Source organism: Thermobia domestica, chromosome 10, assembly GCF_964235325.1.
Source record: "Thermobia domestica chromosome 10, izTheDome1.hap1.1, whole genome shotgun sequence".
NCBI classification, from domain to species: domain Eukaryota; kingdom Metazoa; phylum Arthropoda; class Insecta; order Zygentoma; family Lepismatidae; genus Thermobia; species Thermobia domestica.
Window position 1 is genome coordinate 142,393,206 of NC_137463.1, and position 24,031 is coordinate 142,417,236.

A 24,031-nucleotide genomic window follows, 5' to 3' on the forward strand; every position below is an offset into this window, starting at 1 on the left:
ATCCATTTCTCCAGTCTACGTTGAATCTTTATTGTTTGGAGTGTTTTGCCCAATGAACACCATATATCATTGACATTATAATTAATTGTGTGCGTAATGTATTTGCTTACTACATACTGCATGGAAGAAGAAAAAAAAAACTGATCATACATGAATTAAAAACTCCAACTGGAAGTAGGCTCAAATCTTGCAAGCGGTGCGAGATATTGAAAAAGCAATCGAAAAAATCTCCCCTTTACGGTATCTCTTGCCGATTTTTATCAAGACGTCTTTCACTTGTGTCTGTAAAGAAACATGTACAGATGTGAAGCATGTCAAGGAGATTTATGCTCATATGTGAATGATGCGCTGTGTAGAGAGCGCAGGTTCAGCTAGTCTATATATTAAGATACTAGGTTTATGTGTTTGTCTCCAAAGAAAAGTTTATGTGTTTGTCTCCAATCCTTTCGGCAATGAGATCTTGGAAACCACAAGTGGTAGAAACTGCAGTCTTCGCTTGTCGATTCCAAATTTCCTGTAGATTGTCCAGTTCTAATTGAATATTTTTTTTAAAAAATATGACCGTTTTTTCTTTATTACATTTTTAGAAGTACACTGGAAGTGTTGAAATTTTAAAAAAGAAAAGCAATCTATCTTATGCGTTACACGTTCCAACACAACACTGTTGTATATAGGGGTTGTGTATCTCTCAGGCGTTTGTTTTACGGCCAAATGATAATGAAAAATGAAGGCTAACCATTTCTCCAGGCTGAGATGAATCTTTATTGTTTGGAGTGTTTTGCCCAACGAATACCACATATCACTGACATACCTAATTGTTCGTATGTGTAATGTATAATATTTGCTTATTACATACTGCATGCAAGAACAAAGAAAACATTAATCATACATGAATTAGACACAACAACCGGAAGTAGGCTCAAATCTTGTAAACGGTGCGAGATATTGAAGAAAATAATCGAAAACATCTCTCCCTTATAATACTCTTTATGATATTGTATTGCTGATTTTTTTTTGAAGACATTCTTCACTTGTGTCTGTAAAGGGACATGTAAAAATGTTGTGAGGAATGACAAGGAGATTCATGCTCATGTTGAATGATGCGCTGTGTAGAGAGCGCAGGTTCAGCTAGTAAATTTTAAAATTACCAAACCATGTTTATTTTATGTCACACCATTAATTACAACTTAATATTAGACAAAGAAGCTTCTCATCAAGGTATAGTTATGTTTTTTGGTTGTGTGTGTGTGTGTGTGAATCGCTGATTTGAGAAAGTCATAAGTCAATGATGTCAATAATGCCGTAAGTCAATGATTTCTGACTTTTCTCAAATTGCTGCAGCTCGATATTGCACGAACTATGTCATCGTGCAATGCCCATCGTTTTAGTCAAAACTGCATGTAAACTCATTTTCGGCATATGGTTGACTTATGACGTATCTAAAATTAGGGATTCATGTTATCAGCTGATTTGCTGGTAGGATAAGTTAGCAAAAATTTAGTTTCTCTCTTTTCTTTAAAATAATTCACACAGAAAAGTTTTCATGAGAGAAGTTTATGTGACTTTCTTTAACTTTTACAGCGTACTTTCCCTTATTTTATATACATTTATCATGAACCAGATTGTTTGTATGAGAATAAAGGTGTACATGTCATCAATACATGCACTACAGCATATTGTGTCAGATCTTTTTATGCTTAACAGTTGCGAATCTTTAGAAACAATTCTTAAGTGACATACAATGTTGTACCAGATAGTGACAAAATTTTAAATTAAATTTTCCTTTTAAAAACTTTTCAAAAGTTCAGACTATTTTTAACTAAAATATTTAATCAAAAATGTTCAATTATTGCAAAAAATTTCAAACGAAAAATCTAAACAATGATTTTCAAAGAAAAAAATAAAACAATGATCAAGAAATTTAATCAAAATTTTCAAGCAAAGCTTTCAAACCAAAATTTGCGAACTAAAAAGAAATGCAAACAAAAATTTTCAAACTATCTTAAAAATCAAAGAATGATCAAAAAATTAAGTAAAAGTTTTGAAACTTTTTAAATAATATCAATTAAAAATTTGAAAGTGATCAGCCAATCAAATTAAATCAAGATTAACATTCCACTGATCAGCTAATCATATTCCACCACGAATAATGCCTTTAAAATATGAATCGTAACTATAAATCCTAATTTTTAAAATTTTAAAAATAATGATTTAAAAATTTAAGCATAAATTTGGAAAGATTTAAAAATGTTTAAAACAAAAATTTGGAAGATAAATCACGTTTCATCAACAATAACTTTGCATTGTTCAACCGATCAAACTACATCAAGAACAACCTTTCACTTACATGGTAAGTTGTGACTAAAGTTCACAATGTGAATTACTGTTTTTGCATATCAATCAATTTTAATAGTTACATACTTAGTTTTAAGTTCTAAATTTTTATACCCGTGACCTTAGATTATTAGCCCTGGGAACAATCCTAGTGTTCAAAGTGTGAAATTGTTATGTTATCAATACCCAATCAATCAAACTGCACAGGGATAACGTTTCACTGATGACTTTGGACTATGAGTTGTAGCAAAGTTCAAAATGTGTAATTGTTATTTTTACACATCAGAAGGTGTTAATAATTGCCTATTTGGTTTCAAGTGATAGTTTTCTTTCAACAATTACCCTAAACTATGAGTCGTAACTATAATCCTTGGGTTAGACAAATTTTTAACCTAAAGTTTATAAACTGATTAAAGAAATTTTAAAAGTCTTCAACCATTTGAAAGTTATAAAATTAAAATTTAAAAAGGATCAGCCAATCAGATTGAACAAAGAATAGTTTTCCATTAATGATTTGGACTATAAGTTGTGACTAAAGTTCAAAGTGACAAAATTGTTATTATTACATATTAACCGGTTTCGATAATTAGTTATTTCCTTGCATGTCTTAAATTTTTTCACCAATTACCTTAGACTTGGTCGTAGCTTTAATCCTAAGGTTCAAAAATTTTTACACTAAAATTTTAAACGTTGGTCGAACAATTTGAAGATAAAATTTCCAACCAATTAAAAATTTTGAAACAAAAATTTGAAAGTGTTCAATCATATTATAACAACAACAACTTTCCATAAGTGGTCGTAGGATATGATCCTTAATTAAAATACTAAAATTCAAACGTTTTAAAACTAAATATTCTATATAATCTTTTCGAAGTCTTTAAAAAGAGATTTGAAAGTTATTAGGCAATCAGATTTTAGCAAGAAAATTTAGAATCTAAAACACGACAAATTTTTGACAATTCAAAAATTTAAGGGTTGATCCTATATACTTCCGCCGGTCTCAGGGTGCTCATGTTCAATGAAAGGCAATTTGACCTTCTATTGATTCATATGTTTTTATCCCAGACAACACGTACCTGTACGGCACATGTGCACTTTCCATGCATAAGCCGTACATATGCACATGTTCATTTGTGTGGATGATGCATACATACATAACCCGTGCTTAAGCCGTACATGTGAATTTGCGTGGATGAAGCACACATACAGAACCCGGGCAAACACACATGTGCATTTGCGTGGATGAAGCACACGCACATAACCCGTGATTAAGTCGTGCATGTATACATGTGCACCTGCATGGATGAAACACACATTTATATAACCCGTGCTTAAGCCGTTATGTGCACATGTACATTTGCGTAGATGAAACACACCCACATAACCCGTGATTGAGTCGTGCATGTGCACATGTGCACTTGCATGGATGAAACACACATTTATATAATCCGTGCCTAAGCCGTTACATGCACATGTGCATTTGTGTGGATGCTGCACACGTACATAACCCGTGATTAAGAAGTGCACGTGCACATGTGCATTTCCATGGATGAAAAACATTATATAACACGCGCTTAAGCCGCTATATGCACGTGTGCATTTGTGTAGAATAGGCACACGTACATAACCAGTGATTAACAAGTGCATGTACACATGTGCACTTGCATGGATAAAGCACACACTTACATAACCCGTGCTTAAGCCGTTATGTACACATGTGCATGTGCGTAGATGAAACACACGCACATAACCCGTGATTAAGAAGTGCACGTGCACATGTGCATTAGCATGGATGAAACACACATTTATATAACCCGTGCATAAGCCGTGATATGCACATGTGCATTTGCGTGGATGAAGCACACGCACATAATCCGTGACTAAGTCATGCATGTGCACATGTGCAATTGCATGGATGAAGCACACATGTATATAACCCGTGCTTAAGCTGTTTCGTGCATATGTGCATTTGTGTAGAATAGGCACACGTACATAACCAGTGATTAACAAGTGCATGTACACATGTGCACTTGCATGGATAAAGCACACACTTGCATAACCCGTGCTTAAGCCGTTATGTACACATGTGCATTTGGGTAGATGAAACACACGCACATAACCCGTGATTAAGAAGTGCACGTGCACATGTGCATTAGCATGGATGAAACACACATTTATATAACCCGTGCATAAGCCGTGATATGCACATGTGCATTTGCGTGGATGAAGCACACGCACATAACCCGTGACTAAGTCATGCATGTGCACATGTGCAATTGCATGGATGAAGCACACATGTATATAACCCGTGCTTAAGCTGTTTCGTGCATATGTGCATTTGTGTAGAATAGGCACACGTACATAACCAGTGATTAACAAGTGCATGTACACATGTGCACTTGCATGGATAAAGCACACACTTACATAACCCGTGCTTAAGCCGTTATGTACACATGTGCATTTGCGTAGATGAAACACACGCACATAACCCGTGATTAAGAAGTGCACGTGCACATGTGCATTAGCATGGATGAAACACACATTTATATAACCCGTGCATAAGCCGTGATATGCACATGTGCATTTGCGTGGATGAAGCACACGCACATAATCCGTGACTAAGTCATGCATGTGCACATGTGCAATTGCATGGATGAAGCACACATGTATATAACAAGTGCTTAAGCTGTTTCGTGCATATGTGCATTTGCGTAGAATAGACACACGCGCATAACCAGTGATTAAGAAGTGCACGTGCACATGTGCACTTGCATGGATGAAGCACACATTTATATCACCCGTACCTAAGCCGCTATGTGCACATATGCATTTGCGTAGATGAAGCACACGCACATAATCCGTGATTAAGAAGTGCACGTGCACATGTGCATTAGCATGGATGAAGCACACATTTATATATATATATAACCAGTGATTAAGAAGTGCACGTGCATATGTGCATTATCATGAAGCACACATTTATATAAGCCGTGCTTAAGCTTTATATGCACGTGTGCATTTGCGTAGAATAGGCACACGTACATAACCAGTCATTAACAAGTGCATGTACACATGTGCACTTGCATGTATGAAGCACACATTTATATAACCCGTGCTTAAGCCGTTATATACACATGTGCATTTGCGTAAATGAAACACACGCACATATCCCGTGATTAAGAAGTGCACGTGCACATGTGCATTTGCATGGATTTAAAACGCATTTATATAAGACGTGCTTAAGCCGTTATGTGCACATGTGCATTTGCGTGGATGAAGCACACGCACATAACCCGTGATTAAGAAGTGCATGTGCACATATGCATTCGCATGGATGAAACGCACATTTATATAACCCGTGCTAAAGCCGCTATGGGCACATGTGCGTTTGCGTAGATGAAGCACACGCACATAACCCGTGATTAAGAAGTGCACGTGCACATGTGCATTAGCATGGATGTAAAACGCATTAATATAACACGTGCGTAAGCCGTTATGTGCAGAAGTGCATTTGCGTGGATGAGGCACACGTACATAACCAGTGATTAAGAAGTGCATGTGCACAAGTGCATTAGCATGGATGAAGCACACATTTATATAACACTGCTTAAGCCGCTTTGTGCACATGTGCGTTTGCTTAGATGAAGCACACGCACATAACCCGTGATTAAGAAGTGCATGTGCAAATATGCATTCGCATGGATGAAACAAACATTTATATAACCCGTCCTTAAGCCGTTATATGCACATGTGCATTTGTATAGATGAGGCATACGTAGATAACCCGTGATTAAGAAGTGCACGTGCACATGTGCATTATCATGGATGAAGCACAGATGTGTATATCACGTGCTTAAGCCGTTATATGCACATATGCATTGTGTGGATGATGTACACGTACATAACCCGTGATTGAGAAGTGCATGTGCACATGTGCATTACCATGGATGAAACACACATTTATATAACCCGTGCATAAGCTGTGATATGCACATGTGCATTTGCGTAGATGAAGCGCACGCACATAACATGTGACTAAGTTATGTATGTGCACATGTTCACTTGCATGGATGAAGCACACATTTATATAACCCGTGTTTAAGCCGTTTCGTGCATATGTGCATTTCCGTAGAATAGGCACACGTACATAACCAGTGGTTAAGAAGTGCACGTGCACATGTGCACTAGCATGGATAAAAACGCATTTATATAACCCGTCATTAAGCCGTTATATGCACATGTGCATTTGTGTAGATGAGGCATACGTACATAACCCGTGATTAAGAAGTGCACGTGCACATGTGCATTATCATGGATGAAGCACAGATTTGTATATCACGTGCTTAAGCCGTTATATGCACATATGCATTGTGTGGATGATGCACACGTACATAACCCGTGATTGAGAAGTGCATGTGCACATGTGCATTACCATGGATGAAACACACATTTATATAACCCGTGCATAAGCCGTGATATGCACATGTGCATTTGCGTAGATGAAGCGCACGCACATAACATGTGAGTAAGTCATGTATGTGCACATGTTCACTTGCATGGATGAAGCACACATTTATATAACCCGTGTTTAAGCCGTTTCGTGCATATGTGCATTTCCGTAGAATAGGCACACGTACATAACCAGTGGTTAAGAAGTGCACGTGCACATGTGCACTAGCATGGATGGAAAACGCATTTATATAACCCGTCATTAAGCCGTTATATGCACATATGCATTTGTGTAGATGAGGCATACGTACATAACCCGTGATTAAGTAGTGCACGTGCACATGTGCATTATCATGGATGAAGCACAGATTTGTATATCACGTGCTTAAGCCGTTATATGCACATATGCATTGTGTGGATGATGCACACGTACATAACCCGTGATTGAGAAGTGCATGTGCACATGTGCATTACCATGGATGAAACACACATTTATATAACCCGTGCATAAGCCGTGATATGCACATGTGCATTTGCGTAGATGAAGCGCACGCACATAACATGTGAGTAAGTCATGTATGTGCACATGTTCACTTGCATGGATGAAGCACACATTTATATAACCCGTGTTTAAGCCGTTTCGTGCATATGTGCATTTCCGTAGAATAGGCACACGTACATAACCAGTGGTTAAGAAGTGCACGTGCACATGTGCACTAGCATGGATGAAAAACGCATTTATATAACCCGTCATTAAGCCGTTATATGCACATGTGCATTTGTGTAGATGAGGCATACGTACATACCCGTGATTAAGAAGTACACGTGCACATGTGCATTATCATGGATGAAGCACAGATTTGTATATCACGTGCTTAAGCCGTTATATGCACATATGCATTGTGTGGATGATGCACACGTACATAACCCGTGATTGAGAAGTGCATGTGCACATGTGCATTACCATGGATGAAACACACATTTATATAACCCGTGCATAAGCCGTGATATGCACATGTGCATTTGCGTAGATGAAGCGCACGCACATAACATGTGACTAAGTCATGTATGTGCACATGTTCACTTGCATGGATGAAGCACACATTTATATAACCCGTGTTTAAGCCGTTTCGTGCATATGTGCATTTCCGTAGAATAGGCACACGTACATAACCAGTGGTTAAGAAGTGCACGTGCACATGTGCACTAGCATGGATGAAAAACGCATTTATATAACCCGTCATTAAGCCGTTATATGCACATGTGCATTTGTGTAGATGAGGCATACGTACATAACCCGTGATTAAGAAGTGCACGTGCACATGTGCATTATCATGGATGAAGCACAGATTTGTATATCACGTGCTTAAGCCGTTATATGCACATATGCATTGTGTGGATGATGCACACGTACATAACCCGTGATTGAGAAGTGCATGTGCACATGTGCATTACCATGGATGAAACACACATTTATATAACCCGTGCATAAGCCGTGATATGCACATGTGCATTTGCGTAGATGAAGCGCACGCACATAACATGTGACTAAGTCATGTATGTGCACATGTTCACTTGCATGGATGAAGCACACATTTATATAACCCGTGTTTAAGCCGTTTCGTGCATGTGTGCATTTCCGTAGAATAGGCACACGTACATAACCAGTGGTTAAGAAGTGCACGTGCACATGTGCACTAGCATGGATGAAAAACGCATTTATATAACCCGTCATTAAGCCGTTATATGCACATGTGCATTTGCATAGATGAGGCACACGTACATAACCCGTGATTAAGAAGTGCACGTGCACATGTGCATTATCATGGATGAAGCTCAGATTTGTATATCTCGTGCTTAAGCCGTTATGTGCACATATGCAGTTGTGTGGATGATGCACACGCACATAACCCGTGATTAAGAAGTGCATGTGCACATGTGCATTAGCATGGATGAAGCACACATTTATATAACCTGTGCTTAAGCCGTTATGTACACATGTGCATTTGCGTGGATGCAGTACACATTTATATAACCCGTGCTTAAGCCGTTGTGTGCACATGTGCATTTGCACAGCTACTGCACATGTGTATGACACATTCGTAATACCGTGCAAGTGTATTTAGTTTCATTCTGCTAATATTTACATTAAATATGGCTATAGTATTTTTAATTGAAAGTTCAATTTTTTAAAAATTATTATATTACTCATTCTAAATAAACAATATAATGTAACCTGCATTTTTCGAAGGCTTAAGTACATTGGAATAAATATTCAATCAGATAAATCGACACGCTATAAATAGGCTCTCTCACAAGTAAACCTTACGTTTGGGTGAATCGAGTTGCTGACTGAAACACATATGAGAAAGTAGTACTAAATGTGGTCAGTATTTCAGTGAAGTTGTAGGTGCGAAGCTCCAGGGGTTTAGGAGATACAGCTATCAGAACATCACATGGAAGTACAGAATAGTCTTCATACAGTTGGAGGTAAAAGCTCTGTAAAACCTCTTGTAACGACAAAAGGTGAATAACAAATATATGGGTATATATTAGGACTAGGGGGAAGTCATATTGTAAGGGTATACCTGACGGCGGCCATCTTGAAATCCGCCATTTGGAATTAAGGTTAAGTTTTTAAACTAGGAATAGGGTCATGTGATACATGATTTAAGGCGCAAATTTAATCAGAAGAACAATGGTCACGTTAATTTTGAGTTACGCACAATTGGTAAAAAGTTACAGGGAAATTAAATATTATTGCAGCATATGTATTAGTCCTTTACCCCACCTTGTAAATTTTGTTTTAATGATAATAATTAAATAAAAAGCAGGTGGATAAATATTAGGTCTATGGTAAGAGTTGCCTTGATGGCGGCCATGTTCAAATCCGCCATTTTGAAGCAGACAAAAGTTTTAAACAAAACGCATAACAGTGATACCTTATTAATAGCAAATTTTACCATAACTCCAACGGTATAACCATTTTTGCTTTATCATTAACCAGCACAAAATTAAATGGATCGCTCCTTACGACTACTGCTTTGACGGAATTGTTAACGACAGATGTGTCATGTGTAACTCGATTGCCTTTGTCAGGTGTGCTCACCGTGAGCAGAGCATTTGTGCAAGTCATGCACTCTTTTCTGAACTACATATTGATTGTACTAATTGAGGACTTTTCTGGAAGAAAGACCCAAGTTCAATTATGACTCAATTATTCTTTGGTCATTTTTCCTTAAATTAGCAACTTGTTTATGAGATAACAAATGATACTTAATGATAAAGCAAAAATGTTATACCGTTGGAGTTATGGTAAAAATTGCTATTAATAAGGTATCACTGTTATGCATTTTGTTTAAAACTTTTGTCTGCTTCAAAATGGCGGATTTGAACATGGCCACCATCAAGGCAACTCTTACCATAGACCTAATATTTATCCACCTGCTTTTTATTTAATTATTATCATTAAAACAAAATTTACAAGGTGGGGTAAAGGACTAATACATATGCTGCAACAATATTTAATTTCCCTGTAACTTTTTACCAATTGTGCGTAACTCAAAATTAACGTGACCATCGTTCTTCTGATTAAATTTGCGCCTTAAATCATGTATCACATGACCCTATTCCTAGTTTAAAAACTTAACCTTAATTCCAAATGGCGGATTTCAAGATGGCCGCCGTCAGGTATACCCTTACTATATGACTTCCCCCTAGTCCTAATATATACCCATATATTTGTTATTCACCTTTTGTCGTTACAAGAGGTTTTACAGAGCTTTTACCTCCAACTGTATGAAGACTATTCTGTACTTCCATGTGATGTTCTGATAGCTGTATCTCCTAAACCCCTGGAGCTTCGCACCTACAACTTCACTGAAATACTGACCACATTTAGTACTACTTTCTCATATGTGTCTCAGTCAGCAACTCGATTCACCCAAACGTAAGGTTTACTTGTCAGTAGCATAAAAAATGTGCAGTGTTCGCTTTGATGTAATAAATGACGTGAGAACCGAATAGACATGTGTCTGATTATATACATACAAAAAGATATGTAAATATAATAATCTTAATAAGATTATTATTGTTTGGAAGTAAAATATTATTTTTCTCTATTAGTTATTAATTTAATTTTTATTTCGAATCACGCATGCGCACTGGTTGGAGCTGTGTATTAGCCATGCACGGCGCGCTTATTTGTGTGGTCGGGTACGAGCTGTGGTGTGGTGGTGTTTGTCCAATGTTGTTGAAGGCGAAGAATTCAACATTATATTATAATCAGGTGAGTGATGAACTTAATTTTACTGTAATTTGTAAAATTTAATAAAGCACCCGTTTAAATAATAAAACTGGTGTTAATGTTGCCGTATACACATGCATCCTGTTCTTCTCAAGCAGTATTTATTAGTTGACATTTTATGTTTTTGGAGGGGACATTGAAGCTATAGATATACATTGAAGGCACTGTCATGATTTGCATCTCTTTAAAGAAAGATCTGCAAGAGTCATTATCACGTAGTCCTTTTAACATGAAATAAATTATGCATACATAACCCTACATTTGAAAGGAGGTAGTGTTCCAACGGCAGAACCTCCGAGATAATTTACAATCAAATCAAGGTATGCTAGTATCATTACCAAATCCAGAATGGGAATTAGGGGTAATAGTTAAAATAGGGAAGGTTCTAGATTACTGGTCCCCCATATAGATTAGTAGCTGGGTAGGTTTCTTTCTGTACTAAGTTTATGCATTTAACTTATACAGTATTGCCGAGCGAGCGTTAGCGAGTGAAGGCGGGTTAGAACCCCGCAGGGCACGTTGTTTTCTGTCTTTATTACTGCTCAATGGGAAGGGACCAGTAATCAAGAACCTTGCCGTTAAAATAGAACCTGATCGTATGCATGTATTTTTCTTGAGCCATCTTTTAAGAAAGGTATAAAGGCATTACTCGAGCAAACGGTTCTATGAAATTTACACGCATTTATTGCATTTTCCGGTTTCTTTTTGCAGAACATGCACTAAATGAGGAGCTAATGCATAAACCACGAACCAACTTGTCTAGGTGGCCACTAAAAAGCACGAATGCTATCTAACCGAATCAGGGCAGGAGCGCAGCAGGAGGCCCGAGCGGATCAAAGGGGTGCGTTCGTAGGGAGCAGGCGGGTCAGCAACAAGGGCATACGCATAAACGAGGATAGTGAAAACATACATTAAATATCTGCAATAATTTTTACCTTCAAAAGCACTTATATAATAGTAGTAATTCTTAATTTCAAAATGGCTTCACTGCTTTCCCGCGTACAAATGGTCTGCTGCGAGGAGAAATTCGTATGCTCTGAATTTTTACTTTTCTACACTTACCATGACGCTTGAAAAACTATAATACGACGCTCTTTATCACACGTATCGACGCTCTCTAATCGTATGCTTACATTATATCTATCGCAGTCGTCCATTGCTAACACGAACGGAACTTTCCCGCAGTTTATTTTCACCTTCTTCGCATTCTTGTATTCTTCCGCTTCAGTAAATAGTTACATGTAGAATACGTTCACTACCATTGAAAATGTATTTCAATATGATATCCACTGACAGAAATTACTTATATTTACACTCTGCTTCTTTCACGAAAAGTGTTTCACATCGTATTTTACCTATAAATTTTGTTTTCGGTAGAACCGCCTGCTCGAGTGAACCCATACAAGCATTTTTTTGAAGACCTTACTGCAACATGCAATATTTAAAAAGGATATCTGAATATAGATCGAATTGATTCAGGATATAGCTTAAGGGCAACTCTTTACTGTAGGTCTCACATGTAACATCTCCACTGTGACTTACTTCACAAAAGATAACTCTGCGAGGCAGGGTTGGTTTAAACCAGCTGGTTTTTCAGAGAGAAAAAATGGTTTAAACAAGAAAAAAAAAAAAAAAGAAAAATGTTTAAATCGTGTGAACTTTATGGTGACGTTTCCACATATCAAACCATCCGCATTACGTTTATCTACTTTTCACCTTTTAATCGAGGGGTCCCGTGTTCAATTCTCGGTCCATCTTTCAGGTGTAAAGCAAGTAGCAATTCGAGGTGTCTCTTTAAGCGAAAGTCTTCTCCGTGATAACGTTGGTATTTCATAAGGAATTTAAGCCTAAACATACGAAATGAAACCAAGTTTTATATTTCTACTTGTTTTATAAAGAAGCCAAGGCTGCTTAAACATATTGATAGAAATTGGCAAAATTTATCAACTGCCTACGTAGCTTCCAACATCAGCTTGGATTTCACTTTGTTTTAATTTTATTGAATATCTACATACCAAATTTTTAATTTAATACCTCAGTTTTAGCCTAGTGATTATGATATGTTGACCTTCAAATTTTACACACAAATACATTTAAATAACAGGATTTTCCCAATGGAGTTTCCCGATTTATATATATAATTCTGTATAATGTTTTTACTTGTGTAACTGTTTGTCTTTTAGTCCTTCTGAAATGACTCTTGACTAGGGATGGCCACAAAGTTCCGGTTCCAGAACCGGTTCTTAGGAACCGGTTTCAGACTTGGATCCGAAAGCCCCCAAAGACCCGTAAAGGAGCCACAAATTTCACCTTCAAAACACTGCAAAGAGGACCATGCGCTTGTGCTCTCCCCGCCCAAACTCTCTTGTGCCCCCAGAAAACAATTTTGGTCCACCAGTTTTTTTTGTTTTTATTTTGGTCCACCAGTGTTTTTTGTTTTTATTTTGGTCCACCAGTGAGTGTTTAGCCAAATGAGTTGGCCAATTTGCCTGTTTAACCATTAAGTTTGCCAGTTACCCAGTTAATTTAGCTAAATGAGACAAGCGGCCGCCACCTGGGTGCCTGCCTGTCGCTTCCACCATTTCATCTAGCACACTGTTCACAGCCTTCCAGCAGCTCGTGTTTAGTGTAGGGATCGTCACAAAGTTTCGGTTCCAGACCTGGATCCGAAAACCCAGTTCCAGAACCGGTTACAGACCTGGATCCGAAGAACCGGTTCCGGACCTGGATCCGAAAAACCGGTTGTTGAACCGGATCTTCTAGAACCGGATCCGTTCAGACCCGAAAAACTGTTCCAACAGGAACCGGTTCTGGCCATCCCTACTCTTGACAATTATAGCTATTAACAAGCAAGCTTATGTAAAGATCAGTACAACGTATTTTTATCAAGAGTCCTTCGTGAGTGAGTCGGCAATCACATTTGTGACCAGTTAACCCCGGTTTCGTGTCCAAATGGACAATTTCTCTTGGATGTCTTTGAAGCTAGAACAGCTGGGGGATAGCCCAGTGCCTAGAATAGATAACTTGGTTTCAAATTTTATGCCCGAATGCAATCTCTTTGTCAAACCAAGGACCATGGGAGGGGGACCTCTCATAATTTGTACGTGAGAGATACTGGCGACCATCATTTTTGTATTGGCGAGTGAGTCTGACTTTGAAATTTTGCGCCCTGTTGTCTGTTATGCTATTGTCATTTTCTCTCTCTCTCTCTCTCTCTCTCTCTCTCTCTGTAATAATGCATGAAATTTGCACTTCACAAAAAAATCAAAGCTCTGTTCAGTCATGTCTTTAACCCGTTATGTAGATTCTTACAAAAAATAAAGTAGTACGAGAAAAAGCACAATCTTATCAAAAAAGAGCTGAGTTTGAATGATTTATGAGTGTTATCTAGTTAGGATATTTTTTCCTTCACTGCTATTAAATTTTTCATAGTCACTTATGAATCTTTGTAAATAGTGAATTGAAAAAATGAAATGACATCTTTGAGTTTTACGTCCCACGGTTATGCCGGTTAGGCTAAAGGAGACGGTGATAATGAGAGATGAGTAAAATGGTGGAATGAAGAAAGTGGGAGAAAACGGGAGTACCCCGAGAAAACCCACGAGCACGGTGTTTGTCCACCACAAAGCTCACTTGGCGGGGGCTGGGATCGAACCCGGGACCCCAAGCACCAGAGGTGAACGCTCTACCACTGAGCCACCGCGCCTCCCAAATAGTGAATTGAAACTAAATTGTCCACAATAATGTAAATGGATTGTGTGTGCTAGATTTGACTTTAAAACTTGTTTTGAGAACACACAAAATTTAAATTTGAGCATATTACAAATGTGATTTGACGCGAAATAACTGTGTAGTAATATGTAAGAAAGATATGGTAAAAATTGAAGTGTTTTCTTTCATAATACTTTCATTTTCTTAAATGTGGGAAACTAGGTCGTATCTACATACTATAATTTTTCCGCTATTTTTGGAAACTAATAGGAAGTTTTTAATTATGTATACGACAAACGCCATGAGATATTTATTATTTGTCCACACGGGCCAGTTAATTTATATATATTAGTATGGCGCTAAATACGTTGTACAACTGTTAGGTGTTACACTACCGAAAACGTGAGAAAATTAACTTTAAGGATCCATGGCTCCAGTACTATGGGACCAATCGTGGTCGGGTCAAAGCGTCACATAGGAACTAGTATGTGTCCTATCCAAATATCCACGTTTCAGAATCGTGCGGCATTTGCGCATCAATTTCTGTAGAGGCAGTTGATTAGTACTTCAAATTTCCGGAGCATTTCCGAAATGCCTCTCTAAGCTTTAATGCGCAAATGCCGCACGATTCTGAAACATGGATATTTGAATAAGGCACACACTAGTTCCTAAGTGATATTATGCAGGGCTCCCAGCTGTCCTCTTTTTCCTATTTTTTCTTATTTGTTTGGAAATGTGTGTATATTTGTCCTATATTTTAATCTTCTCCTATATTTCCTATATTTTTAGTGATTGCATTATTAAAAATACAAGCCAAAGACAGTTCCAGTGATGATTTAAGTTGCTACATATTAGCAATATGCTAAATAAGTCATAGCATTTTTTAAGGGACAAGTCACTAATCCTCACTATTACTTTTTTTTAAAAAATTTGCTCTTTACTATCCTCCTCTGTTCATTTTTTTTTTTTCTGTTTCCTATGTGCTTATTCTTCCTCAATGAAGCTTAGCTGAGGAACCTTACCGTGCTCCAGACTCTTGTAACGCAAGCTGTGTTAGCATTTTCTTTCAGCAGTGTGTGCAGCAGTATTGTTTCGGCATTAAGGTGTGTTGGTATTCACCAACATATCCCAACGTCTTCCAATATTGCTGTACATAATATGCAAGGTCCACACGCGTCCTGGAAACCCTGGAAATAAAAGTGTTTCGTAAAAACGTCCTGAAAAGGTCACGGAAAACGTCCTGACGAGAACTTTCTGGAACTTCAAGATTTCCATTGAAAGTCAATGAAAATCCTCAATGTTGTTAGAAGCTCTGTTGTATCTTTTCTAGAGCACAAAGGTGAAAAATCCAGGAGTCTGAAATAGTTACCTATAATGAGCAACCAAGACAATATTACGTGAGTAGACATTTATAGACTTTATAACATTTCAGAAAATAAATTGTTTTCACAGAAATTAGTTATGTAGCGCTCCCTAGCAGAATGCTCCCGATTTTTGGTGACTGAATTTGATCTAACTTTGACCTAAGTTTTCCGGAGATACATAGATTATCTCCACTTTATAGGTTCAGATTCGCGTACATCCTGTATGAGATTTACCATTGTTATTTTTTTTTTCCTACTAGATAGCACCATTAATACTCCTCATTGTGAATATAAACAACTAAAAGTAGTACTGATGGCACAGTCCGTCAATCTTCTATTTCAGTGTTCTAACTTATTAAATTAAAAAAAAAAAAAAAAAAAAATCGTCGCTTTGCATGAGTAAGGTTGTGAATTTACGAAATACATATTTTTCTGAAGTCATGGCAATTGTATTAATTTGAAAGGGATGTTTGTATGATACTTTTTATATTGCTACTCTCACTATTTCATTGTAATAATAGAATATTGAGTGTCTGTTATTTATCTTATTGTGCTCTGAAATTAAACTTCACTTTCTGCTCACTTTTATATTGACTGTTCGCTTCTATATTCATGTGTAAGACAAAAACTTGACATTTACAACATTGGTGCTGAATACTAAATTGTCGTAAGAGTTGACATTTTGAAGTTATTAAATACGTTTCATCCGTATGCATGTTTTTTTCTATAAGTTAAATTGTGTAAAAAGTTTTCAACAACTAAGAATGTATGTGTATATTGACTATGTATATGTATAATTTTATCAAATTTGCAGAATTAAGACACATTCAAAAAGTCACACATTAAAGAATTATCTTCTTTAGCGATCATGGGAACTCGGATAGTACTACATTCCTCCACATGCTCTATGAAGTAAAAACAGTGGAGTTGGCAAAAAATGTAATGCATTTCCTAGGTTGGTTTCTTCAGCAAACAAACGAAAGTAACATTGAAAAAAAAAAAAACTACCAATAACATTGATTGTTTAAAAGTAAGATGTATTAATCTATCCAAATTGGATCCTAGTTTTCATCAGATTTGCTGATTTATTTTTGCCACCACATTTCACATCATATAAAAGATATGTAACCTTGGCAGATAACTTAATCACAAGAAATAATTTATGGTGATTATTTGCTCTAACATTAACTAAATATTGAAAAATATTATTTATATGCATGAAATTTTTTCGCTGCATTAACACAGCACAATCGATACAATGTTACTTTCAGTTTCAAATGTTGGCGAGTGGTGGAAAAACTCCAAAACAACTAGCACAGAATATTCTTCGTCGTGTCGTGGTGGATGAAGTTGCTGAGCTGTATAGCCTCACAGGAAAGTCGGGAATAAATTGTGTGAGGAAGCTGTCGTTTGTGGAGACACAAACCTACAAGTTTATTGTTGGTAAGATTTTTTTGTGCATTTTTTTTTTAATCGTCATCGCATTGTCTTCAATGCTTGATAGTTTATAGGGTGTTTATTGGGAAAGGGCAATAATTAGGTTGTGCTCAAGCATGTCCAGAACAAGAAGTCCATATAAACTTTGTTTCAGGGATATTACTATATGAATTTGGTACATGTGGACAAGGAAATGTGTACATTGGAGTTACGTTGAAACAGTTTCATTAATTTTATGTTCCCGCTGTTATTTACCAACACTGTACACCTTTTCTTTCAACCACCCATACAGTAGCCCAAGGGTGTTAGAACAGGTGCCTAGGTGGCCATTAGACTAGCCCAAAACATCCAATCCAACGACTAGTATTTTGCGTGAAGGCACTGGGTGATAGTCGAGTGAAAACGGTTCACCGTCCATTTGGTATCACATGATGCGTAGAAAGAATACTATCCTCCAAATACGGAGGGAAAGTATTTTGCAAAAGATGAAGGTATGGTGCACTGTCAACACGAAAGTTCCATCTGGTAACTGTTCGCATGAAGCATGTTGGTTTTCCGCGGACCATTGGTGCCAATTATGAGTAGTGTTAATCCTGTAGTATCCTCCTCAGTCCTCTTTACATTAGTTACCATTCTCGTGTCTTATAGTATCACAGTACGCATTTCAACATAATTGCAGTGTACCCTTGTCACCATGCATTAAACTTCATGTAGTGATATATCTGAAACAAAGGTTTAAAACGTATATGTTTATGTAAACTTGATTGTTGTAGTCGACAAATCTGACCGCCTCTCAAATTATTGACCTTTCCTCCTGAAGCACCCTGTATATTGTTTCTTTTTGAGTAACAAATTGTTCTTTGATATAAAATATACTGTTTTGCAATAGAATGTAAGTTGAGTGTTTGTAGTAACACAGACCCCACCAAAAACAAAACAAACAGAAGAAAAGTGAGATGAGTACAGTTATGTTTAATTATTTCAATAAGTGAGGAATTTTTAATTTGATAGGTTCTTTTTCTGGCGTTAGTAGAAGCCATAAAATTCTACTATATTTACTCAATTATACCGCTGAATTGTTCCAAATTTTATTACCTTAAAACAATGATTCTCATTATAAACAATAATTTTGAAAGGCATGTGAAACATGGCCGTTGGTTCAATTCCAGATCACACAAAATATTTCCAATCCTCTCCCCACATTATTTAAACTTGTAAGACGAAAATATCATACGTCGTATATGCTTTGTAATGACTGCACTTTTTTATTTACTTAAAAAGTCACTGACAATTGCTGCAAATGATAAAAATGTCAATTAGATTGAGAGGGGAGTCATTGGTGTGGTGAGTGACTCACTGCTGGGAATGACAATTTCAGTAATCTTCAATACAGAGAGGCAGTGGGAGGGGGGGGGGGGAAATCGGAGCATAAACTTCTCTGTATGCTGTATGCGAAATAGTTTTTCTTTATCTGTTCCGTATAAAAATTGCGTGAAGTATTATACTCTCGTAAATACAGCAAATATCTCATTACCAAGGTATCATTCAGACGGAAAAGGATTGCATACCAAAATTGTTGTTAGGGTTTCTCTTTCTCACTTTTGATGTTCTTATTTTAGGATTTAAGTTTACTAATGAATGTATAATTTCATATATATCAACATAGTCATATGTACATTTTTTTCTAGCATCTGCAAAGAAATTATATCCTGAGTGTTCGGAGGAGCAAATCAGGGAAGCGATAAGTGATTGGCTGCACCACGCCAAAACAAGGAGGTCACGAAGGTACGTATCACCTCTGATGTTTGGTTTTCATGTATTCGTAAGCCTTTATTTTAATATTTACATGCAATTTTGCAGCAGTTTTCAAAATAAGAACGGTTAACAAGTGGTCTCCAAGCTTTAAATTGTCACTATAATCTACATCAGAAGTCGGCAACAGGGCGGACATTTTTGCATACTTGGGACCTAGCGGGCAAGGAGGTGCGGAACTGTGCTTTTACCTTGAAATATGTGCGAGTAGCTAACGGAGTATAAAATGTGTTTGGTCTCGTAGGTAATTTATAAGCAGAAAAAAAAACCTTTGACGCAGTCATTCTTTCAACTTTATTCTCTATAATTTATACGCACCTATTCTCAACGTGTATATTAACGCTCTCCAGCGGCGTTCTCATTTTCAAAGGGGACACTAGAACAAAACTGGGCGATTCGGGGGTGTTTGAGATTTCATGATCTTTAAGACTTTTTTCTTATTCTGCGAGAACGATTATGTATTTTACAAACTATTAGAAATTTGTAGACTTATATGACACAAACAAACTTTTTCTTTTTTTTTTAAAGGTTAATATCGACGGAAAAGAGAGGAACATTTCATTTTTTTTTTTTTCGTCTTGTACAGTGTTCAATATAAATATCGCAACTCGACTACAGTTTTAAGATTTTATCTTATGCAATACATTTGAAATCAATGTTCTGCAGGTTGCTGCATAATCAATCTAACCTTAAACTAACGCCTGATAGGCAGGTAACCAGCGAAATATTGATTTCAAATGCATAAATTAAAGTATTGTACTACTATAGAGTTGCGATATTTATGTGGAACACTGTACCACCTGATGATAAAAAGAAATTGACTCATTGATAGTAAAAGAAATGTTTCTTAAGAATCTTACTAGTATTGTTTAAATTCAAAATGTACATTATATTAGTTGAAAAAAAGAAGAAACCTTTACGTCAGGATTGCAACGCTGAGTTAGGAAGGAGGATAATCCGATGTCCCGTCATTGCACTATTCGATTTACAGGCACGCAGACAGAGAATATGGATTTTGCCGATCGCTTATCTAGGATATAGGATCTTTTTTTCTTACACAAATTTGCCACTGTGTTTTTGCATATTTTGGGTTAAATTTTAAGCAGTACTTAGTCTTCCAGTGTCTCAGTATCTAGTAACATGACTTGAAATATGAATATCTAAAAAAATTTATTAATAATGCCATTGTACTTGATAGCAATAAGATTTATAAATTTGTTTCACTGTGAGTCATATAAGTCAGGGGCGCACTGACAGGAAGTCCGTCGGATCTGAACCCCTATAACGTTTAATTTGTATGAAAATGAATATAATTTCAAGGGCAGGTACGTAACTTATTTGCATTTCATACTCTAAACCATCCTCGGCCGCTCGCAGAGAGGAATACAGAGTGCACTACTGTATATACTTCTGCCTATCTTGCATAACGTGGTAGAGATCAGCCAGTTATATACAATTGATAATATGGAAAAGGCAACGTTTTTATTGGTTGTTCATGCCACAAAAATAAATCTTTTTCATCTTGCTTGCTTCTCTGAATATTGTTTCTTACTTTCAACCCACTTCCCGTAGCTTAGGTAACATAAAACTTCCATTTGTGCTAGATTTTTCTTCGTTATGCGTTGCCTCACAGCTTTCGTCTTCATTTTGAACTTTTCAGAAGGCATTCGAAGTGTAGTGTTTCGATCATCCGTGAACATTCACCTCAATTTCTCTACCAAATTCACTTCTCATAGTTCTTACTGCATCCAGTCTTGAGTTTATTCTCATCCTTCACTGTCCGTACGAATGAGCACGGGGTGAACAAGCATGCTCATACATTTACTCCTGTTGTAATAACTCAGTTTTACGTGTACTTAAACCCACACTTGTCAATGTCATTCAAGGTCAGTGCATTTAGTACCATTTACTCATGAGATGTTCTACCAGTGTTTTCAACACACGTTTGCACAGGATTGCCACCTGTCGATAAAAAGCCAGCCTCGTTTTCAAATTGCTAATTTAAATACTCTTACTGGAATTGATTCAATACCCTAAGAAATCTTATTTCAGAGATGCTGATGGTGGTGATTTATTGAGCTTAAATGGTAGTCTTTAGCTTTGTTTCTGGAGAAAATGGTATGGCATGTATAATTTGGATGGACCATATTTAAATTCTTAATCTCAAACTATGCTAAGAATATGACTGTGATTTAGTTTAAATAGATTGATTTAGTGTCTGCACTTACTGTATTACTTTTAAAACTTCTCTTTACAGGATGCAGAGGACTGAGGCCAAGGATTTATCGGAGAAAGTAAATTAAAAGAAAGAAAAAAAACTACAACCATCTTGTAGATTACTTTTTATATTTAATAAGAAATAAATGTATAGATATATATATAATCAGTTGTTATCAATGTTGTAATACCTACTATTTCCATAAAATTACAGCGGAGTTGCACCAAGTTACGGTTAATAGAATATATAAACATTTTTGCACTTGGATTTTGTTTAAAATCTAGTTTCACTTGTGATTGAGTTGAGGCCACTTTGCTTTATCAAGCATATATTTTAAATCTGAAATAGCTCCATGATGGCTTTTGATGAAATCATACTATGTAAAAGCTATGTTGACAAACCAAGCACTGTATTAAAAGAAAAAAATATATATGCAAACCACAACTGTTTATAAGTTCAGAACCTAATTATTCAGACAAGTATGAGTTTTTTCTTTCTTAATATTTTCAGTATCATATATAGGGGTCGGAAGTTAAAGATAGTTTTTCCCAAGTGCCCGAAGGTAAGAGGAACACCATAATATATGTTAATTTCGGGTCATTTTAGGCCAGAAAATGCTTAGTTTTAAGTCATATTTGGCTTATTGGTCCCCATTTCCCTTTAAGTCTTAACAGCTGGTTTTGGTACTTGACCTTTTTTCAACTACAGTTTTGCTGCCCATTCTCAATTAGAAACTCTTAAACATAGTTTTCTGTAATAATCTCTGACAATAGGAACCCTTGAATGACTGGAGCAGGTATAGTAGGTATGACCAGACAGTAGATGCTTGTGAGGATTGTTCTCCAAGTAGTTCAAAATGAACAGCAGAAACAGGGCGACGAAAATGCAAATTTGCAATTTTTTTTTCTGTTCAACATATCACCAGAATTGTGTATTATTTAAATATTATACACATTAAGTGTATCATTATTGATTTTATCATATTTTAAGTATTTTTTTCCAAATTTAGGTCATTTTCTTAATATGTTTAGGCTTTTTAAAAATTTTTTTAGGTAAGGTCTTCAACTTCCAGGCCCTAATGGTACGATACCCAATATGCTGCATAGCAAAATGAAAAGTCTATAATGATATATGTGTAGGAAGAAAGAAAAATATTGTCTAAATGCTCGTGACAGTGGTTTGTTAATATATACGCTACTGATAAACAAAGTTTCGTCAGAGTACCATATTGTCTCGTCTTCAGGTGACGAGAATATGCTGTAGCTGCCTTTTGAGGGGGGGGGGATTGGAATATAGAACTTTGGGATTACTGACCTGGAACGTTAATGGTGCGGTAGAGTAGTGCACGAGTCAGTAATTTTGGGTAAGTATATAATTGCTTTTTCGTTACATGTAACTCTGTTACTTTTCAAGAAGACGTTTACAATGTTGTATTTGAACTGCGTAAGGCACCAAATATATAAACTCCTTTTTTTCGTTGTATCTCTAATATGCTTTTACATCACCTCTACACTACGAGGAAATCACCTGTGTCCTACATGAAAATCCTCTCGGTACTGCGTGTAAATCAAATGTGCGGAAGGTGTAAATCACTTGTGCAGGACGTGTGCATGGTAGGTATTGCGCATCCGAAGATGTTGAATAGAACCTGTGACGCTTATGTGCATCACATGTACAGGCGTACATTTATACAGATGATGCACATGTTGCATCCGTGCAATTGTACATGTACTACATGTAAATCACCTCTGTCGTTCATGTAAATCAAATACGTGCTACGTGTAAATCAACTGTGCGAAAGGCGTAAATCACTTGTGCAGGACGTGTGCACTGCACATGTACTGTGCACGTGAAGATGTTGAATAGGACCTGTGACGCTTATGTGCATCACATGTACAGGCGTACATTTATACAGATGATGCACATGTAGCATCCGTGCAATTGTACATGTACTACATGTAAATCACCTCTGTCCTACATGTAAATCAAATACGTGCTACGTGTAAATCAACTGTGCGGAAGGCGTAAATCACTTGTGCAGGACGTGTACACTACACATGTACTGTGCACGTGAAGATGTTGAATAGAACCTGTGACGCTTATGTGCATCACATGTACAGGCGTACATTTATACAGATGATGCACATGTTGCATCCGTGCAATTGTACATGTACTACATGTAAATCACCTCTGTCCTACATGTAAATCAAATACGTGCTACGTGTAAATCAACTGTGCGGAAGGCGTAAATCACTTGTGCAGGACGTGTCCAATACACATGTACTGTGCACGTGAAGATGTTGAATAGGACCTGTGACGCTTATGTGCATCACATGTACAGGCGTAAATTTATACAGATGATGCACATGTTGCATCCGTGCAATTGTACATGTACTACAT

At 36.8% G+C, this 24,031-nt stretch overlaps 2 protein-coding genes across 3 annotated transcripts in view; one reads left to right on the forward strand and one right to left on the reverse strand.

Moving 5' to 3' along the window:
• The window catches only part of SmydA-4 (SET and MYND domain containing, arthropod-specific, member 4), a 541,800-nt gene that overhangs the window by 337,457 nt on the left and 180,312 nt on the right, over window positions 1–24,031 (reverse strand). The gene's annotated exons all lie outside the window — the stretch shown is intronic.
• On the forward strand, window positions 10,773–21,799 carry LOC145662753 (uncharacterized). Its single transcript, XM_081728620.1, has 4 exons — window positions 10,773–11,071; window positions 17,436–17,607; window positions 19,290–19,386; window positions 21,671–21,799. Exons 1-4 carry the CDS (start codon window positions 10,940–10,942, stop codon window positions 21,714–21,716), a joined length of 447 nt encoding a protein of 148 aa, XP_081584746.1. The 5' UTR covers window positions 10,773–10,939; the 3' UTR covers window positions 21,717–21,799.

Excerpts from the sequence above, each read along its gene's own strand:
- LOC145662753 (XM_081728620.1), top strand. The coding sequence starts at position 10,940 with ATGCGCACTGGTTGGAGCTGTGTATTAGCCATGCACGGCGCGCTTATT. Across the intron at positions 11,072-17,435 it reads CAACATTATATTATAATCAG|TTTCAAATGTTGGCGAGTGG; the intron begins GTGAGTGATGAA and ends TGTTACTTTCAG. Across the intron at positions 19,387-21,670 it reads AAAACAAGGAGGTCACGAAG|GATGCAGAGGACTGAGGCCA; the intron begins GTACGTATCACC and ends TTCTCTTTACAG.